The following is a 22,576-nucleotide window of genomic DNA, read 5'->3' on the forward strand; positions in this document are numbered from 1 at the left end:
TGAAAAAAGTTTAGTTAATTAAAGTTGCTCATTTGGTAGTAGAGACCCCATTGAACAACTCCAGATTGTTTTGGAAGACTTGACATCACATAAAATCATTATCAAGCAAGAACACCATCTAGGAGACTCAAGCATTTGTTCTGAGTGCATATTTAACCAAGGAAAGTGTTCAGCTGGGAGACTATCTATAGTTTAGATTGGAAGAAACGAGAACCAAGGATGCTAATGAGTCACATGTCAAAAACATCAACTTGCTGGACTGTTATATAATCAGATATTGCCATGCGCATCTCAATTTACAAAACACTATTATCCATTCCATGCATTCCTTGAAAACACTGTAACGTACCATTTTGCATGCGGATACAGCCATGGTCGCACACAGAGTATATAGGCATGCCGCATATCATTTTAATCAGCAGAGTCTGTTTGTGCGTCCTATTTACATAGTGATGCGAAAAAGACACTTTCAGGCAACAAAATGATGCCTGACTCTAACAGAGCTGCATGGGACCCGTCTGCTCACTTAGGCCAGGAAGCTCCCGCTGCGTGGCGTATTGAGGCAAGATGTATGAGGACAGAGGACACATCTGTAGCAAGGAAACATTTTCGACCTTTCAATCTGTACTGTAGATACAATATTTTACCACAGTACAACAAACTGTATAGAAGTTTCACTAAAAGTAACACCACACTGGATTAACGTTGGTACCCAATTAAAATAGGTAATTTAGGGGGATGTGGTTATGTGACCGGCAATCGGGAGAACACTGGTCACTATACAGATGCCGGGATCCGAAAGAGTTAACTGCCCGCCGATCAACAGGGACGATTCCCACTCATGGGTGTCCACGGCACCCATAGAGTGGGAATAGAACTAGTGGCGAGCGCAGCGAGCCACCGAGCCCGCTGCATGGCAATCTAACTATCGGGATCCCGGCGTCGGTATGGTGACCCAAACCTATCCCATTTAGGGGGTGGGGATTCAATACCAGACATTGATAAGATGTGCCGACATGTGATATCAGTACTACAGTAATTGCGGATATGTGTTCAATGGGGATCACTGGAACCACTTGAGTAGTTCCTACCCTTCCACATCCAATAAGCTTCTCGGACATCAGTATTTTCCTAACAAAGCCCCATGGACAGAACCAGGGGCATAGCATGAGGGCAAGATTCATCATCAGAAACAAGAATACTAACATGAAAACATTGAAGAACGCAGAACATAAATAAGAACACCAGTGTAACGGGTGGGTATCTTGAGCCCCCTTAGGCTTGGAGAAAAGGATTTAACAAGTACAAAATCACTGGAAACATCAAGTTGTGCCTATGACAGTGTATGCTTAGATGTTGTGGTGAGCAGCAACTTACACCTAAAACTGCCATCTTTGGACACAAGAAGTATGAATCTATAGAATTTAGTCAATGTGTGTTTGTATGGTTATTAATATTATTCTCTTTTAGTTGTTAGGTACCACAAGCTATACATAGAGCCATATAAGAGGTGTATATAAGAACAAAGTATGAATACAATACATTAGTGATATTGGTATAATTTTCCAGTCACACGTCTTACACACTTCACAGGTCCTCAATGGCCTTCTCCTAGACACTTACCCTGCCCTGCACTCTGGAAATCAATGTTCTGAGTAAGAGGAACCCTGGAATCCACTTTGGGGTCAAAAGAAGGGTTGGTGCAAAGAACAGTTTTCTCGTAATGAAAAAAGATAAATGATTGTGGAGATGCACAAAAGAAAGGTTTTCTCTCAGGTAAGATGCTTGAACTATACCAAAACCAAGGGTTTGAAAGGCTGTCATGAAACTAGAGGTTCTACTGGGGGGCTGCACAAGCATCAGTCCCTGTTTGAAAAGTCTACACTATATATATATATATATATATATTTATTTTATAGTAAAAGTGCTGTTTCCTTTGAAAGAAAACCAGACAAGTTTCTTCACTCCCCCCATCACCCGGCTCCATAGCCCTGCATGCTAATATGGACGAGACTGTCCATGTTGGCCTGCAGGTATGAACGAGCCGGCACCAACGATGAACGTTTTTTGTTTTTTTTAACATTGCATAGACTGTATTACATTAACTGTATGTATGTATGTATGTATGTATGTATGTATGTATGTATGTATGTCTGTCATGTTTCCAGGTGGGCTTGGGCACACTGCTACTTGTATACACATGACATCTAGCCAAACAGCAGGCATCCCAGTGAGTAGAATCCTGCTTTTGCATACATGCTGTAGCCACACAACACATCGTGCAAGTAAACAGAGCACTGGTAAGTGAGAGCAAGATGCAGATATAAGGCAGAAGTAGTATCTCACCGGGTCAATGATGTCACAAGATTACAGTTCCTGTTGTACTGGTCGCAGTGTGGAGTTTGGCCATAGTTGATTTTACAGTCTCCACAGACTTTGTTACTGTGTGTACCCACCAAAAGCAGAAAGATATTGAGCTCCTTCCAAAAATGTGGGTAGAAGATAGCGCAATAAAGAAGATGGTGAGATAAAAGAGTTAATTTGCAGTGTGGCAAACCCTCTGGTATTGTTACATTTTTCCTACTATTGTGTGGCTTATGTGTTTCTATATAATAGATTGGTGCATTTTTCACCTACTAATTCTGTAGGCGAGTCTCATAATGCACATCGAGGTACCAGCAGAGCCCACAGTAACGCTGACCTACGGGCAATCCAGTTGAATGACAGTACACAAACATAACACTGGTATCCTCACTTAATGGTCCAAGCAGATGTAGCAATAATTCCTGGCTTAAACTGGCTTCTTGCCCTTGAGCATGGATTACAATGTCTGGGTGGTCCTTAGTACTAAATACCATGGCATCAAAAGTCCTGCTGTTAAAGCTAGAAAAAGCACTCTGCCATGATGAGTATGTAAGTGTAGCACAACATTCTCTGCTACACTGGTGCAATCAGAATCAGATGAACATCATCTTTTCTGTCTTTTTTAGCCCTTGCGGAATAATGGCTACCAGAGGAAACAGTTCTATCAGTCCTAAGGGACTAGCATGGTGCCCATCAATAATGTATTTGGATCCCCTGCCCAGAAAATGGCAGGGACTCAGAGACCTGTTGCACTCTATGGGCGGTAGCCTCGGGCTTTATCTCCTGAGCATACTCAATTCCAGACCCTTTTTCACCCAAACCCCTATTTAACACCCATTAACGTGTCAACAAGGGTTAACACACAGAATCCGTGAAAAGTTCATGGACTCATGTGTTAACAGGGTCGCAGCAACAGTTTACCCCCTAGTTATCAGGGGGGGGGGACGCGTAAATAAAATCCCTGGTAAGTGCTCACTTCTGAACTAACTGAATAACCCAGAGGGATCAATTAGTTCACAGTAAATTACTGCAGCCAATTTAATTATCCCCCCTATTTCTTCCTTTCATGTACCAAACTAAAGGGCACGGAGTGCTAAGACTGCTGAGGCTGAAAACTAGCACCAATCGGCCTTACATCAAGGTCCTGTCACAGTATTCTTGCTACAGAGAGGATAAAGTGACTGTAAGTTGCAGGACACTGAAACCAATGATTGGCTCATGCTATTCTTAAAAAGGTCCTCCAACAGAGGGGGAGGAGACATTGATTATTTTTTGCATAAACAGGAAATAATCAAATCATATCTTGCAGCTGTCCTGAATATTTAGTGTCTGCCGGAAAGCTCACAATAAATAATCTATTTCTGTTTGGAGTCTTCGTCAAAGCAATAAGAAATGATTACAGACTTCAGTCACTACACCATCTTTCTCTGAAGTAAATTCAAAATCTGATTCTTTCCAAATCTGAAGAACTGCTGGAAGAAGACGCTTCCGCAGTCTAAAGTTTAAACAAGACCCTGTATTGATCTCTATAGTCCTTAAGACTAGTGTTGAAAGGGAAAGGCCAAGTGGGCTTGTTCATGCACTTCGGGAGATGAAGAGTCACTTTCCATGGCTCCCGAGGAAGGAAATAAGTGGGAGGGCCAGTGCCGGGCTCCATAGAACAGGCAGCTAGCCATATGAGCTCCAGAATATCATGGGCCAAAGACTTTGTACTGGCTAACTCTACATTTCAGTGGCAGCTTCCACATGCTATTACAGTCATTGGTTCGCTGCCCCAATTGCATAGGGCATCCACCCAAAACTGGGTACGAGGGGCAATTTGACATGGCATTTTAATCAGGTAAAAACCTTTAACGTACCCATTCTTTTGGCTTGTCCCTGGAAGCACTCTTCCCAGACATAATAGTTGATGGACACGTGACATTTTCCGTGGCACAAGGGACTTTGAACTCTTTGGTTGCTGGGCCATCATCAGGGTCACAGTGATCCCAATCACTATCTGTAGTGTAAGTGGTAGCCTACCATTTCACCAAAGGTAGTTCTATAGTGGAGGCAAGCAAAATTACTGTCCGTGGTACCACCTCTGTCTGAGTCAGAGGAGGAGAAGGACACTGCAATGATTCCTTAGGATAGGAAAAATAATGAATAAAAAATGTTTCACAAAAACTGTTTACAATGACCTCAGTGAAAAAGAGATCCACTAGGAATGTTAGAGAAACTGAATTCTTGGCAGGTAATGGGGCTACAGAGGGAGAAGAGCATGCATGTTTGGAAGAAGACTGTACTGTGCCTTTATGCACCAGTATTCCAATGTCCTTTATACTGCACGAATGTCTATCCAAAATAAATTAGTTGCTACATGCAGACAAACCTACACACACCATTTCATTATTCCAACTGATGAATCAGAACTATAATTGGAATAAATCTAATGTAGAGTCTTTGCCAACAATAAACTCATTTTATGGCTGCAGTTGAAATGTATCCAGAGTTTAACATTCATTTACCATAAATGAATATATAAAAAGGTCATGTTGTCAGGAGTTTTGATTGAAATTACAAACGTTTCTAATTATGGAGCCAGTTTTCAACATTTGTTCTTCCAGATTTTTGATCAAAAGCCTATTTAAAAACAAAACAAAACAAAAAACACTTCAAAAGCAATCACCTGCAGGAGACCCCTCTCAGCGAATAAGGAAATACAGAAATCAGGTCTGTTCAAAACTGCATGAGCTAAAGGACTGGAACTCCACAGCTCTCATAGAGGGTCTGGTTCTGAGTTGTAGGCAGCTCTGTATGATGCCATATACAGCGATTATATTGATAACAGTATGATAATGTGACTAAAGGAATGTCTTCCTGTGTAAAGTCACATTGCTCACCTTTTTTTCCTGCTCTCAAACACAATCATCATCATCACTAAACTGCCTGTACAATCACTTCTATCACCACTGCGCCGTACAACTGCAGCTCGATCCACGCTCAGGAGCACCACTCCTAACAACACAATTTAACACAATGAGCGATCCACCAGGTGCTGTCCTTAGATCTAATCCTCTTAGATCTTGCTGGTGGGATAAGCATTCCTCCCCAGAAATAAGAAGAACAAGAATGTTTGATTATTCAATTGTCTATAAGGTCACAACATACAATAATGAGACCAATTCTGGAACTCACCGAATAACAGTGAGCTGCGTTCACATAAAGGTTTCTTTTTCTGTTTCAGCTAACCAGCATCATCATACCATATACCAGGGGTGGGGAACCTTCGGCCCTCCAGCTGTTGTTGAACAACACATACCAGCATGCCATTCTACAGTTTTGCTATTTAGCCATGCTAAAACTGTTGCAGGACATGCTGGGATGTGTAGTTCAACAACAGCTGGAGGGCCGAAAAGTTCCCCATCCCTGCCATATATAGAAGGAAGTCACTGTAGAAGCCTCTTGGGTACTGACTCACCTGATAATAGTCATAAACGTTAATCAAAATGTTTCTTTAGACACCAGGTCAGGGATCTCACATCTTTTAATTCTCATGTAGAAACCACAGGAGTAGTATGTTTTGTTCAAAAAAGGTGTTTTTTATTAATCCAAAAGATACCAAGAAGAGGGAAAAAAGGTTCCAATCAGCAAGATTTAATTCCCAGTAAAAAAATACAGCATAAGAAAATAATAAAAATGCTCAATTGTAAAAAATATATAAAGAAATCTCAGATCATCCAATCTGATTGGATAATCTGACACTTTTTTAAATATATTTTTTAAAATTGAGAATTTTTATTGTTGTCTTATGCTATATCTTTTTACTGGGAATTGAATCTTGCAGATTGGAACTTTTTTCCTTCGCCTTCACACAGGTTGAGTCTCCCTTATTCGTCTATTCTAATATCCGAAAACCGTACTCTTCGGACAGACATGAGACCTGAAATCTTCTGATATCTATCTATCTATCTATGACTAGAGGGAGCAGTTTGTCAGCCATTCTGAGTGGCAGCAGACAGCAAAACTGGCTCTATTCCTGCCTACTTTCTTCCACCCCGCTGGACCAACCTACGGCCTGACTCGGTCGGACTGGAGTGACCTGGGTCCCTCTCCTGCTGCCACCGCCTCCACTTCCCCAACCAAGCCATAATCCAAAAACTACAATATTGGACACTCACATACATAAACACATGCATGCACACACACAACCAATTACAGATTTATGCCATTAACCAAATTCAACAAGAATTTTAAAAGGTATTTTAAAGACGAATGAACTAAAAAAAAATTTGGAATAGCAGGAGATATATGCTCAGGGCACTTTGAATGTTACAAGAGAAGCTCACCGACACTGCTGAGGGAGCCGCTGCTTTCCGAGTCTGAAGGCATGGTGGTGAGGACACTGTAAGTGGAACCTGTAAGAAAAAAACATGGAGAATAATAATTAGTGGTGAAGTGAGATGTTCTGTTGCGTCTGATAACAAGTGGTAGTTTTGGAAGGAAAAAGAAAGACTCTGTGTTGGGGCACACTTTGAAAATATAAAATACGGTATGTTAAAACTTAACGTTTATTAAAGTTAATCATAAGAAAAAAAATCGACATAGACTTTACAATAAAAACAAACACCTATAGGATACTTAAATTATATAAATATTAGGGTTAAAATACCCTCCATTGACCCTAAACATATTGCATAGTGGACAGTGTCAATTTACACTGGACCTGTGTGTTTTTGGGAGGTATATATATATATATATATATATATATATATACACACACACACACACACACACACACACACTTGTTCATGGACCGGCACTCCTCTCATCCGTGGAAAAATGGCTCCGGTGCCTCCAGAAGAAACGTGTTAATAAACGTGGTAAAAAAGACCTGCGGCACTCAGAGACTTAAGCAGTGAAACCGTGTATTCACATCAGCAAATCAGCATTTGCGGATGTGAATACACGGTTTCACTGCTTAAGTCTCGGAGTGTCGCAGGTCTTTTTTACCACGTTTATATATATATATATATATATAGATAAAAGACAAGATAGCCCGGCACTCCCTTGTACCTTCTTATAATATCGGCTGCGGTGCCCTCCCTGTGACCGTGGTCACTATATGCATGGATGGAAGTAAGGCGGCACTCAAACAGGCTTTCATCAGAAGAAATAGGTCATTTATTGAGACCAAAAGGCCTTTTGGTCTCAATAAATGACCTATTTCTTCTGATGAAAGCCTGTTTGAGTGCCGCCTTACTTCCATCCATGTATATATATATATATATATATATATATATATATATATATTCCTCCCGAAAACACACAGCTCCAGTGTTTTGGGGGATTTGGTTTTGCCCGATTGTGGGCAATTGGATACACCCCTAAGAGCACAAGTTGTAGTATCTACATTTTTAATATCTGTTGCAGCAAGCTGTAGCTCTGGATTAGAGGGGGGTCTATTTACTAAGCCTTGGATGGAGATAAAGTGAATGGATATAAAGTACCAGCAAATCAGCTCCTAACTGTCATTTTTCAAACCCAGGCTGTGACATGGCAGTTAGGAGCTGACTGACTGGTGCTTAATCTCTGTTTACTGTATCTGCATACAAGGCTTAGTAAATAGACCCCAGAGTCTGGTAACTGAAGGACCAAAAGAACAGTAATACTGTAATATTGGTACTATAGAAACTTTTTTCAAATAATTAAAGTTTAGAATGTTTGGGACATTCTGAAAGAGGTCATCGCATGTAACGCAATCATTTGATGTAAGGTTTTGTCTATGAAAGAGGGATGGAAGTTACAGTAACTTCCTTTTTACTGTCCCTGTGTTTAGAGAGATAGGAAAGTTTTATCAACTGAAGAAACATGCACTAAGTGCAAAATCAGCTTGTGTTTAAAACAGGATTTTAATACCTACCGGTAAATCCTTTTCTCTTAGTCCGTAGAGGATGCTGGGGACACTTCAAGAACCATGGGGTATAGACGGGATCCGCAGGAGACATGGGCACTTTAAGACTTTCAAAGGGGTGTGAACTGGCTCCTCCCTCTATGCCCCTCCTCCAGACTCCAGTTATAGGAACTGTGCTCAGGGAGACTGACATTTCGAGGAAAAGAATTTATTGTTAAACTAAGGTGAGATACATACCAGCTCACACCTCAAACACGCTGTACAACATGGCATTCAACACAACGCAAGTCAACGGCATGAACAACATCAGTAACAGGCTGACAATAAACGTAACACAACATGTGTGTAACCATAACTAATAACTGCAGATACAGTACGCACTGGGACGGGCGCCCAGCATCCTCTACGGACTAAGAGAAAAGGATTTACCGGTAGGTATTAAAATTCTATTTTCTCATACGTCCTAGAGGATGCTGGGGTCACTTCAAGAACCATGGGGTTTATACCAAAGCTCTAGAACGGGCGGTAGAGTGCGGATGAATCTGCAGCACCGATTGACCAAACATGAAATCCTCATCAGCCAGGGTATCAAACTTGTAGAACTTCGCAAAGGTGTTTGAACCCGACCAAGTAGCCGCTCGGCAAAGTTGTAATGACGAGACCCCCCGGGCAGCCGCCCAGGACGAGCCCACCTTTCTGGTAGAATGGGCCTTCACCGATTTCGGTAACGGCAATCCAGCCGTAGAATGAGCCTGCTGAATCGTATGACAGATCCAGCGCGCAATAGTCTGCCTTGAAGCAGGAGCCCCAATTTTGTTGTGAGCATACAGGACAAACAGAGCCTCCGTTTTCCTAAACTGAGCCGTTCTGGCCACATAAATTTTCAAAGCTCTGACTATGTCGAAAAACTTCGATTCCAGCAAGGCGTCAGTAGCCACTGGCACCACAATAGGTTGGTTCAAGTGGAACGACGAAACCCCTTTCGGCAGAAACTGCTGACGAGTCCTCAACTCTGTTCTATCTTCATGGAAGATCAAATAAGGGCTCTTGTGAAACAAGGCCGCCAATTCAGACACCCGCCTGGCGGATGCCAAGGCCAACAGCATGACCACTTTCCAAGTGAGGAATTTCAACTCCACCTTCTGTAAAGGTTCAAACCAATGAGATTGAAGGAACTGCAACACCATGTTAAGATCCCACGGTGCCACAGGGGGCACAAAGGGTGGTTGGAGGTGCAACACGCCTTTCACAAAAGTCTGAACTTCTGGAAGGGAGGCCAAATGTTTTTGGAAGAAAACCTATAAGGCTGAAATTTGTACTTTAATGGAGCCCAACTTTAGGCCCGCATCCACACCGGCTTGTAGAAAATAGAGAAAACGTCCTAACTGAAATTCTTCCGTAGGAGCCTTCTTGGATTCACACCAAGACACGTATTTTCTCCAAATACGGTGGTAATGTTTAGACGTTACTCCTTTCCTGGCCTGAATAAGAGTGGGGATGACTTCCTTGGGAATAATACCCTTTCGGGCTAGGATCCAGCGTTCAACCTCCAAGCTGTCAAACGAAGTTGCGGTAAGTCTTGGAACACGCACGGCCCCTGCTGTAACAGATCCTCCCTCAGAGGAAGAGGCCAGGGATCTCCTATGAGTAATTCCTGAAGATCTGGATACAAAGCCCTCCTTGGCCAGTCTGGAGGAAACACGTACACAGACTGAAACACCCACAGTGTCACTAGGGCGTCCACTGCTATTGCTTGAGGGTCTCTCGACCTGGAACAATATCTCTGAAGTTTCTTGTTGAGGCGAGATGCCATCATGTCTATTTGAGGAATTCCCCAAAGACTTGTCACTTCTGCAAAGACCTCTTGATGAAGACCCCACTCTCCTGGATGGAGATCGTGTCTGCTGAGGAAGTCTGCTTCCCAGTTGTCCACTCCTGGAATGAAGATCGCTGACAGAGCGCTTGTATGCCTTTCCGCCCAACGGAGAACCTTTGTGGCCTCTGCCATAGCTGCTCTGCTCTTTGTTCCGCCCTAGCGGTTTATGTACGCTACTGCTGTTATGTTGTCCGACTGAATCAAGACAGACTGATTTCGAAGATGTTCCGCTTGCAGAAGGTCGTTGTGAATGGCACTTAACTCTAGAACGTTTATGTGTAGACACATTTCCTGGCTTGACCATCTTCCCTGGAAGCTTTCCCCCTGTGTGACTGCTCCCCAGCCTCGGAGACTCGCATCCGTGGTCACTAAGATCCAGTCCTGGATCCCGAACCTGCGTCCCTCTAGGAGGTGAGAGCTGTGCAGCCACCACAGGAGTGAGATTCTGGTCTTGGAAGACAGGGTTATCCTTCGGTGCATGAGCAGATGGGACCCGGACAACTTGTCCAACAGGTCCCACTGAAACACTCTGGCATGGAATCTGCCAAACCGAATGGCCTCGTAGGCCGCCACCATCTTCCCCAGCAACCGAGTGCATTGATGGATCGATACTCTTGGCGGTTTCAGGATTTGTTTGACCAGGTTCTGAATTTCCAGAGCCTTTTCCACTGGGAGAAAAATTCTCTGTAATTCTGTGTCCAGAATCATTCCCAAAAACGACAGCCGTTTCGTCGGAACCAACTGTGATTTTGGCAAGTTTAGGAGCCAACCATGTTGCTGCAGAATTGTCGGGGATAGCGTAATGTTCTGCAGTAATTGTTCCCTGGTTCTCGCCTTTATCAGGAGATCGCCCAAGTACGGGATAATTGTGATTCCTTGCTTGCGCAGGAGAACCATCATTTCGGCCATTACCTTGGTGAAGACCCTCGGAGCCGTGGACAGACCAAACGGCAACATCTGAAATAGGTAATGACAATCCTGAACTGCAAACCTCAGGTAAGCCTGATGTGGAGGATAAATGAGAACATGTAAGTAGGCATCCTTTATGTCTACCGACCCATAAAATCCCCCTCCTCCAGATTGGAGATCACTGCCCGGAGAGACTCCATCTTGAATTTGAATTTTTTTTTTAGGTAGAAATTGAGGGATTTGAGGTTCAGGATTGGTCTGACTGAGCCGTCTGGCTTCAGGACCACGAACAGGCTCGAATAAAAGCCTTCTCCCTGTTGTGACAGGGGAACCCTGACAATGACTTGATTGAGACACAATTTTGTATTGCGGCGCATACCACCTCCCTGTCCGGAAGAGAAGCTGGTAAGGCTGATTTGAAAAATCGGCGAGGGGGAACGTCTTGAAACTCCAGTTAGTACCCCTGGGACACTTTCTAAAACCCATGGGTCCAGGGCCGAACGAGCCCAGAACTGACTGAAGAACCTGAGACGTGTCCCCACCGGTGTGGACTCCCGCAGAGGAGCCCCAGCGTCATGCGGTGGATTTGCCAGAAGCCGGGGAGGACTTCTGCTCCTGGGAACCGGCCACAGCCGGTGATCGTTTACCTTTTCCCTTTCCTCTAGTAGCAAGGAAGGAAGACCCTCGGTCTTTTCTGTATTTATTGGGCCGCAAGGACTGCATCTGATAGTGGTGTGCTTTATTTTGTGGTGCAGGCACATAAGGTAAAAATGATGACTTACCCGCGGTAGCCGTAGATACCGACTCAGCGAGGCCGTCACCAAACAATACACCACCTTTATACGGTAGAGACTCCATAGCTTTCTTAAGAGTCAGCATCAGCATTCCATTAATGAATCCACAATGCTCTCCTAGCTGAGACTGACATGGCATTGGCCCTTGATCCCAAGAGGCCAATATCCCTCGCAGCTTCCTTTAGGTAGACTGCAGCATCCCTGATATAACCTAGTGTCAAAAGAATGCTATCCCTATCCAGGGTATCTATTTCAGATGACAAGTTATCTGATCATCTTTCGATAGCACTACTCACGCACGCAGATGCAATGGCTGGTCTGAGTAGCGTACCCGTGGTGATATAAATGGATTTCAATGTATTTTCCTGCCTACGATCCGCAGGATCCTTTAGGGCTGCCGTGTCAGGGGACGGAAGAGACACCTTTTTGGACAGCCGTGATAGAGCTCTGTCCACAATGGGTGGTGACTCTAACTTTTTTCCTATCCCCAGAGGGAAACGGATACGACATTGGAATCCTTTTGGGAATCTGAAACTTTTTGTCAGGATTTTCCCAAACCTTTTCACAAAGCGTGCTCAGTTCATGAGAGGGAGGAAACGTTACCTCAGGTTTCTTCCCTTTATACATACAGACCTTAGTATCGGGAACAGTAGGGTCCTCAGTGATATGTAATACGTCTTTTATAGCCACAATCATGTACTGAATGCTCTTTGCCAATTTTGGATCTAATCTGGCATCACTATAGTCGACACTTGAGTCAGTGTCCGTGTCGGTATCCGTGTCTGCCAGCTGGGTAAATGAACGTTTTTGTGACCCCGAGGGTGTCTGGACTTGTAACAACACATCCTCTACGGATTTCTTCCAAGCCTGGTTTTGAGATTCAGATTTATCCAATCTCTTATTTATCAGAGCCACATTAGCATTCAGAGCACTCAAAACATTCACCCAATCAGGTGTCGGCGGTGCCGACAGGGTCACTCCCACAGCCGTTTGTGTCCCTAACATCGTCTCTAGGGAAGCCAATCCCGGGCCATTTTTTCAATCCCGGGGATCGGGATTGAAAAATGGCCAATCCCGGGATTCCCGGGATACCCGGGATTGGCTTTTAGATAGGTGGCCGCCCCCTCGCCCCACCCCACCCCGCCCACCCCGCACATATAACTTACCATATACCGAGGGCGGGCGGGAGGGGATCATCTTTCTTCGATACTGACGGCTTCTGACAGCGCAGCGTGACCTCTCACGCTGCGCTGGGGACCCGGAAGGAGGAAGCCGGGCAGCGTCTGAGCGTCCTGTGGACGCTCAACGCTGATCCCTCAATCCCCGGGATTGGAGCTTCCAATCCCGGGATTGAATCCCGGCCATTTTTGGGCCTAAATCCCGGGATCCCGCCGATCCCGATCCCGGGATTGGCCACCCTAATCGTCTCCACCTGGGAAGAGCCTTCAGCCTCAGACATGCCGACACACAGACACACTGGGCGTATAGGGGACAGACCCACAATAAAGCCTGTCAGAGAGACACAGAGGGAGTTTGCCAGCTCACAACCAAGCGCTTAAACCCGGTTCTGACACAGTTACAGAATGTCCCAGACCTGCAGCGCTTTTATAATAACTTATATTGCACCAAACTTCACTGTGCCCACCCCCCCCACCCCCATTTTGCACCCTGTTACTTGTACAGCAGTGTGAGGAAAGAACCAGTGTCTCTGCAGCTTCTGTGAAGAGAAAATGGCGCTGATGTGAGCTGTGAGGACTAAGCCCCGCCCCCAGAATGGCGCGCTTCAGCCCCGCTATTTTTCCAAAATCTTTATACTGGCGGGGGTTTGGACAGAGGTTTGGCACCTTGTCCCCTCTTGCCAGTCACTTTTTTAGAGGTTAATATGCTGCCCAGGGCGCCCCCCCGCGCCCTGCACTCTGTAGTGCCGCCGAGTGTGGGAGCATGGCGCGCAGCGCGGCCTCTGTGCGGTACCTCTGAAGCCGTCACTGAAGTCTTCTGTCTTCTTCTACTCACCTGTCTTCTGACTTCTGGCTCTGCAAGGGGGGTGACGGAGGGCACTGGGAACGAGCATCTAGGCGTAACTAGCAAACAGACCCTCAGGAGCTAATGGTGTCCTGTAGCCAAAGAAGCAGAGCCTTTAAACTCACAGAAGTAGGGCCGACTTCTCTCCCGTAAGTCCCACAAAGCAGGGAGACTGTTGCCAGCAGTTCTCCCTGAAAATAAAAAACCTAACAAAGTCTTTTCAGAGAAACTCAGTAGAGCTCTCAGAGTGCATCCAGTCTCACTGGGCACAGATTCTAAACTGGAGTCTGGAGGAGGGGCATAGAGGGAGGAGCCAGTTCACAATCCTTTGAAACTCTTAAAGTGCCCATGTCTCCTGCGGATCCCGTCTATACGCCATGGTTCTTGAAGTGACCACAGCATCCTCTAGGACGTATGAGAAATACAAATAGATAATTTTATTTGTTTCCTGATGACTAAGGGGGTCTATGCACTACGTCGTGGAGAGAGATAAAGTGGCCGGACATAAAGTACCAACAAACCAGCTCCTAGCTCTAGGTATTTACCTGGAACGACTGGTCGGTCCGGGCAAAGGTCCACCAACGTGTCGGTCAGATGCGTATCTAGCCTAAAACCTGGTTAAGGGGGAGATGTATCAAATCTTGGAGAGAGATAAAGTGGAGATAAAGTACTAACCAACCAGCTCCTGTTATTCAAACAGCCTATACTATGACACTTAGGAGCGGATTGGCTAGTACTTTGGGGGAGATGTACTAAGCAGTGATAAGAGTGGAGAAATGAACTAGTGGAGAGGATGCACATGGCAACCAATCAGCTGCACTATATAATTTTATAGTATGCAAATTAAAAATGTTATTTCAATGCTGATTGGTTGCCATGGGCAACTTCTCCACTGGCTCACTTCTCCACTCTTTTCACTGCTTAGTACATCTCCCCCTTACCTCTCTCCAAGACTTAGTACACAGCCCCCTAAATATTATGCATCTCTTAAGTGGCAAATATTCCAAAAATGAACGCAGCTGATGGCTAGCAGTCATTCTAGTTAGAATCCAATTTTGTTTTCTGATATGAGATCACTAAAGTGAATCTAGGTGAAAACATAGATACAGTATTAGTGAAAAAATCGTAAATTAGTTTGAAAGCAGGGGGCTGTGCATTTATTGCATACAAAGGCTCTACAAGCCCAGTTTATATACACCCTCTTGAACATCTTGAGGAGTTTAACATTTGACTTGTGAAGAACATCTTGTATGCTGCTTATTACCAAAACCTTAAATTGGGAATAATTGTCCTTTTAAGGACATTTTATTGGAAATTGACTTGCTTTCAAAGATGTCTACATCTGTTTGTATTAGGAAAAATTACTTCATGGAAAGGGTAGTAGATTAGTGGAATAGCCAAACATGCTTGGTGTAGGCATATGAATATCCTTACAAAGACCTAAAGATCAAAAAGGATTGAGATTACCTAAAGGATAAAAATAAGGGACAGACTAGATGTAGATGGGCCAAGTGGTTCTTATATGCCGTCAAATTCTATATTTCTATGTGTAACTACCCAAAAAAAGCACCAAACACTTATCTATTACCAGGCTTAAGTCAACAGGTCGACCACTATTGGTCGACATGCATTAGATCGGCATGGTTCAAATGTCGACATTAATAATAGGTCGACATGGCAGAGTTTGACACAGAAAAGGGTTGACATTAATTTTTCTTTTCTTTTTTTACTTTTTCATACTTTACGACCCACATGGACCACAATTGGGAACGGTAACCTGTGCTGAGCACAGCGGCAGCAGAGCGAGGCACCTTGCCCGAAGCATGGCGAGCAAAGCAGTGCACTAATTGGGGTTCCCGTGATTTTACAGAGCAGCATACACAAAACGTCTGTGTCTGGGCTCCCTCTGTGCCTGAACAAATAAGGCACGCATGCATTGTAGACGTGCATGCGGGATGCAGTCAGTTTACCTCCAATCAAAATCCCGACGTTCAAAATCCCAAACCCAATTGACCGATGGTCAAAATCCCGACAAGGTCAAAATCCCGACATGGACAAAATCCCGACATTTAAAATACCGACAGGGTCAAAATACCGATATGTGAAATGCCGACAGGTCAAAATACCGACATGAGTTTTTCATAATTTTTTTCATTGAAACCGACTTGTTCATACTTTACCATCCCAGTGGACCTGGAGGGGGAATATAATAGTGTGCCGAGCGCAGCGAGGCATCGTGCCCGAAGCATGGCGAGCGCAGCGAGCCATGCGAGGGGACGCGGTACACTTTATATGGTGTCCATGTTGACTTATGTCGACATACACACAAAAAACAAGAAAACATGTGTCGGTATTTTGACCTGTCGGCATTTTACATGTCGGTATTTTGACCTTGTCTGTATTTTAAATGTCGGTATTTTGTCCATGTCTGGATTTTGACCTTGTCGGGATTTTGACCATCGGCAATTTGTGTCGGGATTTTGAACGTCGGGATTTTGATTGGAGGTATTTCATACCGATCCCGTGCATGCACCCCATTCAAAGTGAATGGGAGCATCTCTGTTCGCTCGGCGGCGTGCCGAGGCGCACCTAGGCAAGCCGCTCGCCCCCACCTGCGATGCAGCCACGCTAAATAAACGTGGCTTGATCTGTATCAACCTTTTTCTGTCAACCTTTTTCATGTCAACCTTCAGTCCATGTTGACCTTTTTCCAGTGTTGACCTAGTGCATTTCGACTAAAAGTGGTCAACCTAGTGACTGTCAACCTAGACAGGGTCGACTCAATGATCCACACCCTGAAAAATGACAGGCATTGATTAGTTGGAACTTTGGGGTCTATGTACTAAGGGTTCTATTTACTAAGCCTTTGATGGCGATAAAGTACCAACCAATTAGCTCCTAACTGCCATGTCACAGGCTTTGTTTGAAAAATGACAGTTAGGAGCTGGTTGGCTGGTACTTTATCTCCGTGCACTTTACCTCCATCCAAGGCTTAGTAAACAGACCCCTAAGTCGTGGAGAGAGATGAATTGTGAATGGAGATAAAGTACCAACCAATCAGCTCCTAACTGCCATGTTACAGGCTGGGTTTGAAAAATGACAGTTCGGAGCTTGTTGGTTGGTAGTTTCTCTCTCTCCACTTTATTTCTCTCCAAGGCTTAGTACATAGAACCCTTTATCTCTCCAATATTTGATACATCTCCCCCCTTAACCATGATTTAGGCTGAGTACACACCTGAATGACACGTCAGCGGACTAGTCATTCCCATGACCAAACAGTTGTTCCAGGCATGTACGCAGATTTACTGATGGGCAGCTCGACGTGTCTATCAGGCAATCCAGCTGAGCGGGGATTTGAATTGGCACACCCAACCCACGCAGTGTATTGGCCGCCGGCGGACTGCTTATGCACACAGCCAGATACACTGATATACTCGAAGATATATTGGCCATCGGCCTTGCTGCACAGCCTACGCAATATATTGTTGTCACAATGGGCCTTGCGATATATTGCCTAGTGCAGGCCTGGCCAACCTGCGACTCTCCAGCTGTTGTGAAACTACACATCCCAGCATGCCCTGTCACAGTTTTTCCTATTAGGGAAAGCTAAAACTATGGCAGGGCATGCTGGGATATGTCATTTCACAACAGCTGGAGAGTCACAGGTTGGCCAGGCCTGGCCTAGTGTGTACCCAGCTTTACACAGTAGGAGGAGTAATAGGAATGTACTGACAGTGAAAGGGAATCCCTATACTCCAGGAGTGGCAAAGTAAGCCCACTCAGGTCGTTCAAGAGTGCTGACCACCACCTGCTCTGGCGGTTGTAGTATGTCCATCAGGTCGCAGCTATTGTAAAGCTATAGCCCCAGAACTCTATGATGATATCACAAACTATTTCTGCTACAAATTTCTCTCTCTATGCAACCTATCATCCAATGGACCTTCCATATTGATTTGCTACATTGTCTACTTTTAACTCATCTACAATAGTTATACTTGTTGCATTATTATTATTATTATTATTATTATTATTATTATTATTATTGTCAGCCTTTGGGTTTTTGAGACACGAATATGCTACATTTTGCAAACCAACCTAGATCATAAATCATTTTAACCACTCTCCCTTCCAACAGATATGAACCCCATTACATAACTGGGGCTTTTAAATATTTCTGTGATCTAAAGAAACGCTAATACAGACACTAACATGTTTGTCAAAATACAAGCAGGGGTGTACAGAGGGTGGCTCCAGTGGAGCATGAGCTCCCGGCGCCATAAACGTTAGAGGGCACGCTGATGCCTGCCCCCCTTCCTCCCTCTATACAGTACTGAGGGCCGCTGTACAGGCAGCCGCAGAGCAGAAGAAGCAGAGGGGCGCACACTGACTTGTAGACTAGGTAGGGAACAGGGCAGGCCAGAGGCGACAGCAGGAGATACTGACACCTGGCACATGCCGGAGCTCTGCCGTTCTCTTTATATGTCTCAATGTGTGCTTGTAGCTATGCAGCAGGGTTACTTCTGTCCTGCTACATCACTCTCTGCCCCAGCTGCTGCAGCACCTCTTCCTGCCCCGGCTGCTGCTGTAGCAGCTCTCCCTGCCCCGGCTGCTGCTGCAGCAGCTCTCCCTGCCCCGCCTGCTGCTGCAGCAGCTCTCCCTGCCCCGCCTGCTGCAGAGTAACATGTATACACGGTTCTACTGTGGCATAACATGTATAAGCGGCTCTACTGTGGTGTATTGTGTATAAACTAGAGATGTGCACTTGAAATTTTTCGGGTTTTGGGTTCGGTTCCGCGGCCGTGTTTTGGGTTCGACCGCGTTTTGGCAAAACCTCACCGAATTTTTTTTGTCGGATTCGGGTGTGTTTTGGATTCGGGTGTTTTTTTTCAAAAAACACTAAAAAACAGCTTAAATCATAGAATTTGGGGGTCATTTTGATCCCAAAGTATTATTAACCTCAAAAACCATAATTTCCACTCATTTTCAGTCTATTCTGAATACCTCACAATATTATTTTTAGTCCTAAAATTTGCACCGAGGTCGCTGGATGACTAAGCTAAGCGACCCTAGTGGCCGACACAAACACCTGGCCCATCTAGGAGTGGCACTGCAGTGTCACGCAGGATGGCCCTTCCAAAAAACACTCCCCAAACAGCACATGACGCAAAGAAAAAAAGAGGCGCAATGAGGTAGCTGTGTGAGTAAGATAAGCGACCCTAGTGGCCGACACAAACACCTGGCCCATCTAGGAGTGGCACTGCAGTGTCACGCAGGATGGCCCTTCCAAAAAAACACTCCCCAAAACAGCACATGACGCAAAGAAAAAAAGAGGCGCAATGAGGTAGCTGTGTGAGTAAGCTAAGCGACCCTAGTGGCCGACACAAACACCTGGCCCATCTAGGAGTGGCACTGCAGTGTCACGCAGGATGGCCCTTCCAAAAAACACTCCCCAAACAGCACATGACGCAAAGAAAAAAAGAGGCGCAATGAGGTAGCTGTGAGAGTAAGATAAGCGACCCTAGTGGCCGACACAAACACCTGGCCCATCTAGGAGTGGCACTGCAGTGTCACGCAGGATGGCCCTTCCAAAAAACACTCCCCAAACAGCACATGACGCAAAGAAAAAAAGAGGCGCAATGAGGTAGCTGTGTGAGTAAGATAAGCGACCCTAGTGGCCGACACAAACACCTGGCCCATCTAGGAGTGGCACTGCAGTGTCACGCAGGATGGCCCTTCCAAAAAACACTCCCCAAACAGCACATGACGCAAAGAAAAAAAGAGGCGCAATGAGGTAGCTGTGTGAGTAAGATAAGCGTCCCTAGTGGCCGACACAAACACCTGGCCCATCTAGGAGTGGCACTGCAGTGTCACGCAGGATGGCCCTTCCAAAAAACACTCCCCAAACAGCACATGACGCAAAGAAAAAAAGAGGCGCAATGAGGTAGCTGTGTGAGTAAGATAAGCGACCCTAGTGGCCGACACAAACACCTGGCCCATCTAGGAGTGGCACTGCAGTGTCACGCAGGATGGCCCTTCCAAAAAACACTCCCCAAACAGCACATGACGCAAAGAAAAATTAAAGAAAAAAGAGGTGCAAGATGGAATTGTCCTTGGGCCCTCCCACCCACCCTTATGTTGTATAAACAGGACATGCACACTTTAACCAACCCATCATTTCAGTGACAGGGTCTGCCACACGACTGTGACTGAAATGACGGGTTGGTTTGGACCCCCACCAAAAAAGAAGCAATTAATCTCTCCTTGCACAAACTGGCTCTACAGAGGCAAGATGTCCACCTCATCAGCATCCTCCGATATATCACCGTGTACATCCCCCTCCTCACAGATTATCAATTCGTCCGCACTGGAATCCACCATCTCAGCTCCCTGTGTACTTTGTGGAGGCAATTGCTGCTGGTCAATGTCTCCACGGAGAAATTGATTATAATTCATTTTAATGAACATCATCTTCTCCACATTTTCTGGAAGTAACCTCGTACGCCGATTGCTGACAAGGTGAGCGGCGGCACTAAACACTCTTTCGGAGTACACACTTGTGGGAGGGCAACTTAGGTAGAATAAAGCCAGTTTGTGCAAGGGCCTCCAAATTGCCTCTTTTTCCTGCCAGTATAAGTACGGACTGTGTGACGTGCCTACTTGGATGCGGTCACTCATATAATCCTCCACCATTCTTTCAATGGGGAGAGAATCATATGCAGTGACAGTAGACGACATGTCCGTAATCGTTGTCAGGTCCTTCAGTCCGGACCAGATGTCAGCATCAGCAGTCGCTCCAGACTGCCCTGCATCACCGCCAGCGGGTGGGCTCGGAATTCTGAGCCTTTTCCTCGCACCCCCAGTTGCGGGAGAATGTGAAGGAGGAGATGTTGACAGGTCGCGTTCCGCTTGACTTGACAATTTTCTCACCAGCAGGTCTTTGAACCCCAGCAGACTTGTGTCTGCCGGAAAGAGAGATCCAAGGTAGGTTTTAAATCTAGGATCGAGCACGGTGGCCAAAATGTAGTGCTCTGATTTCAACAGATTGACCACCCGTGAATCCTTGTTAAGCGAATTAAGGGCTCCATCCACAAGTCCCACATGCCTAGCGGAATCGCTCCGTGTTAGCTCCTCCTTCAATGTCTCCAGCTTCTTCTGCAAAAGCCTGATGAGGGGAATGACCTGACTCAGGCTGGCAGTGTCTGAACTGACTTCACGTGTGGCAAGTTCAAAGGGCAGCAGAACCTTGCACAACGTTGAAATCATTCTCCACTGCGCTTGAGACAGGTGCATTCCACCTCCTATATCGTGCTGAATTGTATAGGCTTGAATGGCCTTTTGCTGCTCCTCCAACCTCTGAAGCATATATAGGGTTGAATTCCACCTCGTTACCACTTCTTGCTTCAGATGATGGCAGGGCAGGTTCAGGCGTTTTTGGTGTTGCTCCAGTCTTCTGTACGTGGTGCCTGTACGCCGAAAGTGTCCCGCAATTCTTCTGGCCACCGACAGCATCTCTTGCACGCCCCTGTCATTTTTTAAAAAATTCTGCACCACCAAATTCAAGGTATGTGCAAAACATGGGACGTGCTGGAATTTGCCCATATTTAATGCACACACAACATTGCTGGCGTTGTCCGATGCCACAAATCCACAGGAGAGTCCAATTGGGGTAAGCCATTCCGCGATGATCTTCCTCAGTTGCCGTAAGAGGTTTTCAGCTGTGTGCGTATTCTGGAAACCGGTGATACAAAGCGTAGCCTGCCTAGGAAAGAGTTGGCGTTTGCGAGATGCTGCTACTGGTGCCGCCGCTGCTGTTCTTGCGGCAGGAGTCCATACATCTACCCAGTGGGCTGTCACAGTCATATAGTCCTGACCCTGCCCTGCTCCACTTGTCCACATGTCCGTGGTTAAGTGGACATTGGGTACAACTGCATTTTTTAGGACACTGGTGAGTCTTTTTCTGACGTCCGTGTACATTCTCGGTATCGCCTGCCTAGAGAAGTGGAACCTAGATGGTATTTGGTAACGGGGGCACACTACCTCAAGAAATTGTCTAGTTCCCTGTGAACTAACGGCGGATACCGGACGCACGTCTAACACCAACATAGTTGTCAAGGCCTCAGTTATCCGCTTTGCAACAGGATGACTGCTGTGATATTTCATCTTCCTCGCAAAGGACTGTTGGACAGTCAATTGCTTACTGGAAGTAGTACAAGTGGGCTTACGACTTCCCCTCTGGGATGACCATCGACTCCCAGCAGCAACAACAGCAGCGCCAGCAGCAGTAGGCGTTACACGCAAGGATGCATCGGAGGAATCCCAGGCAGGAGAGGAATCGTCAGAATTGCCAGTGACATGGCATGCAGGACTATTGGCATTCCTGGGGAAGGAGGAAATTGACACTGAGGGAGTTGGTGGGGTGGTTTGCGTGAGCTTGGTTACAAGAGGAAGAGATTTACTGGTCAGTGGACTGTTTCCGCTGTCACCCAAAGTTTTTGAACTTGTCACTGACTTATTATGAATGCGCTGCAGGTGACGTATAAGGGAGGATGTTCCGAGGTGGTTAACGTCCTTACCCCTACTTATTACAGCTTGACAAAGGCAACACACGGCTTGACACCTGTTGTCCGCATTTCTGTTGAAATACTTCCACACCGAAGAGCTGATTTTTTTGGTATTTTCACCAGGCATGTCAACGGCCCTATTCCTCCCACGGACAAC

The 22,576-nt window shown here is 45.6% G+C and overlaps 1 protein-coding gene across 3 annotated transcripts in view; it reads right to left on the reverse strand.

Moving 5' to 3' along the window:
- The window catches only part of DLG5 (discs large MAGUK scaffold protein 5), a 245,975-nt gene that overhangs the window by 145,160 nt on the left and 78,239 nt on the right, over nucleotides 1-22,576 (reverse strand). For all 3 annotated transcript variants that reach the window (XM_063958703.1, XM_063958702.1, XM_063958704.1), the window contains exon 2: nucleotides 6,693-6,761. In XM_063958703.1, the coding sequence (XP_063814773.1) occupies nucleotides 6,693-6,761 (69 nt within the window). The remainder of the gene's footprint in view (nucleotides 1-6,692; nucleotides 6,762-22,576) is intronic.

Source organism: Pseudophryne corroboree, chromosome 3, assembly GCF_028390025.1.
Source record: "Pseudophryne corroboree isolate aPseCor3 chromosome 3, aPseCor3.hap2, whole genome shotgun sequence".
In the NCBI taxonomy this organism is placed as follows: Eukaryota; Metazoa; Chordata; class Amphibia; order Anura; family Myobatrachidae; genus Pseudophryne; species Pseudophryne corroboree.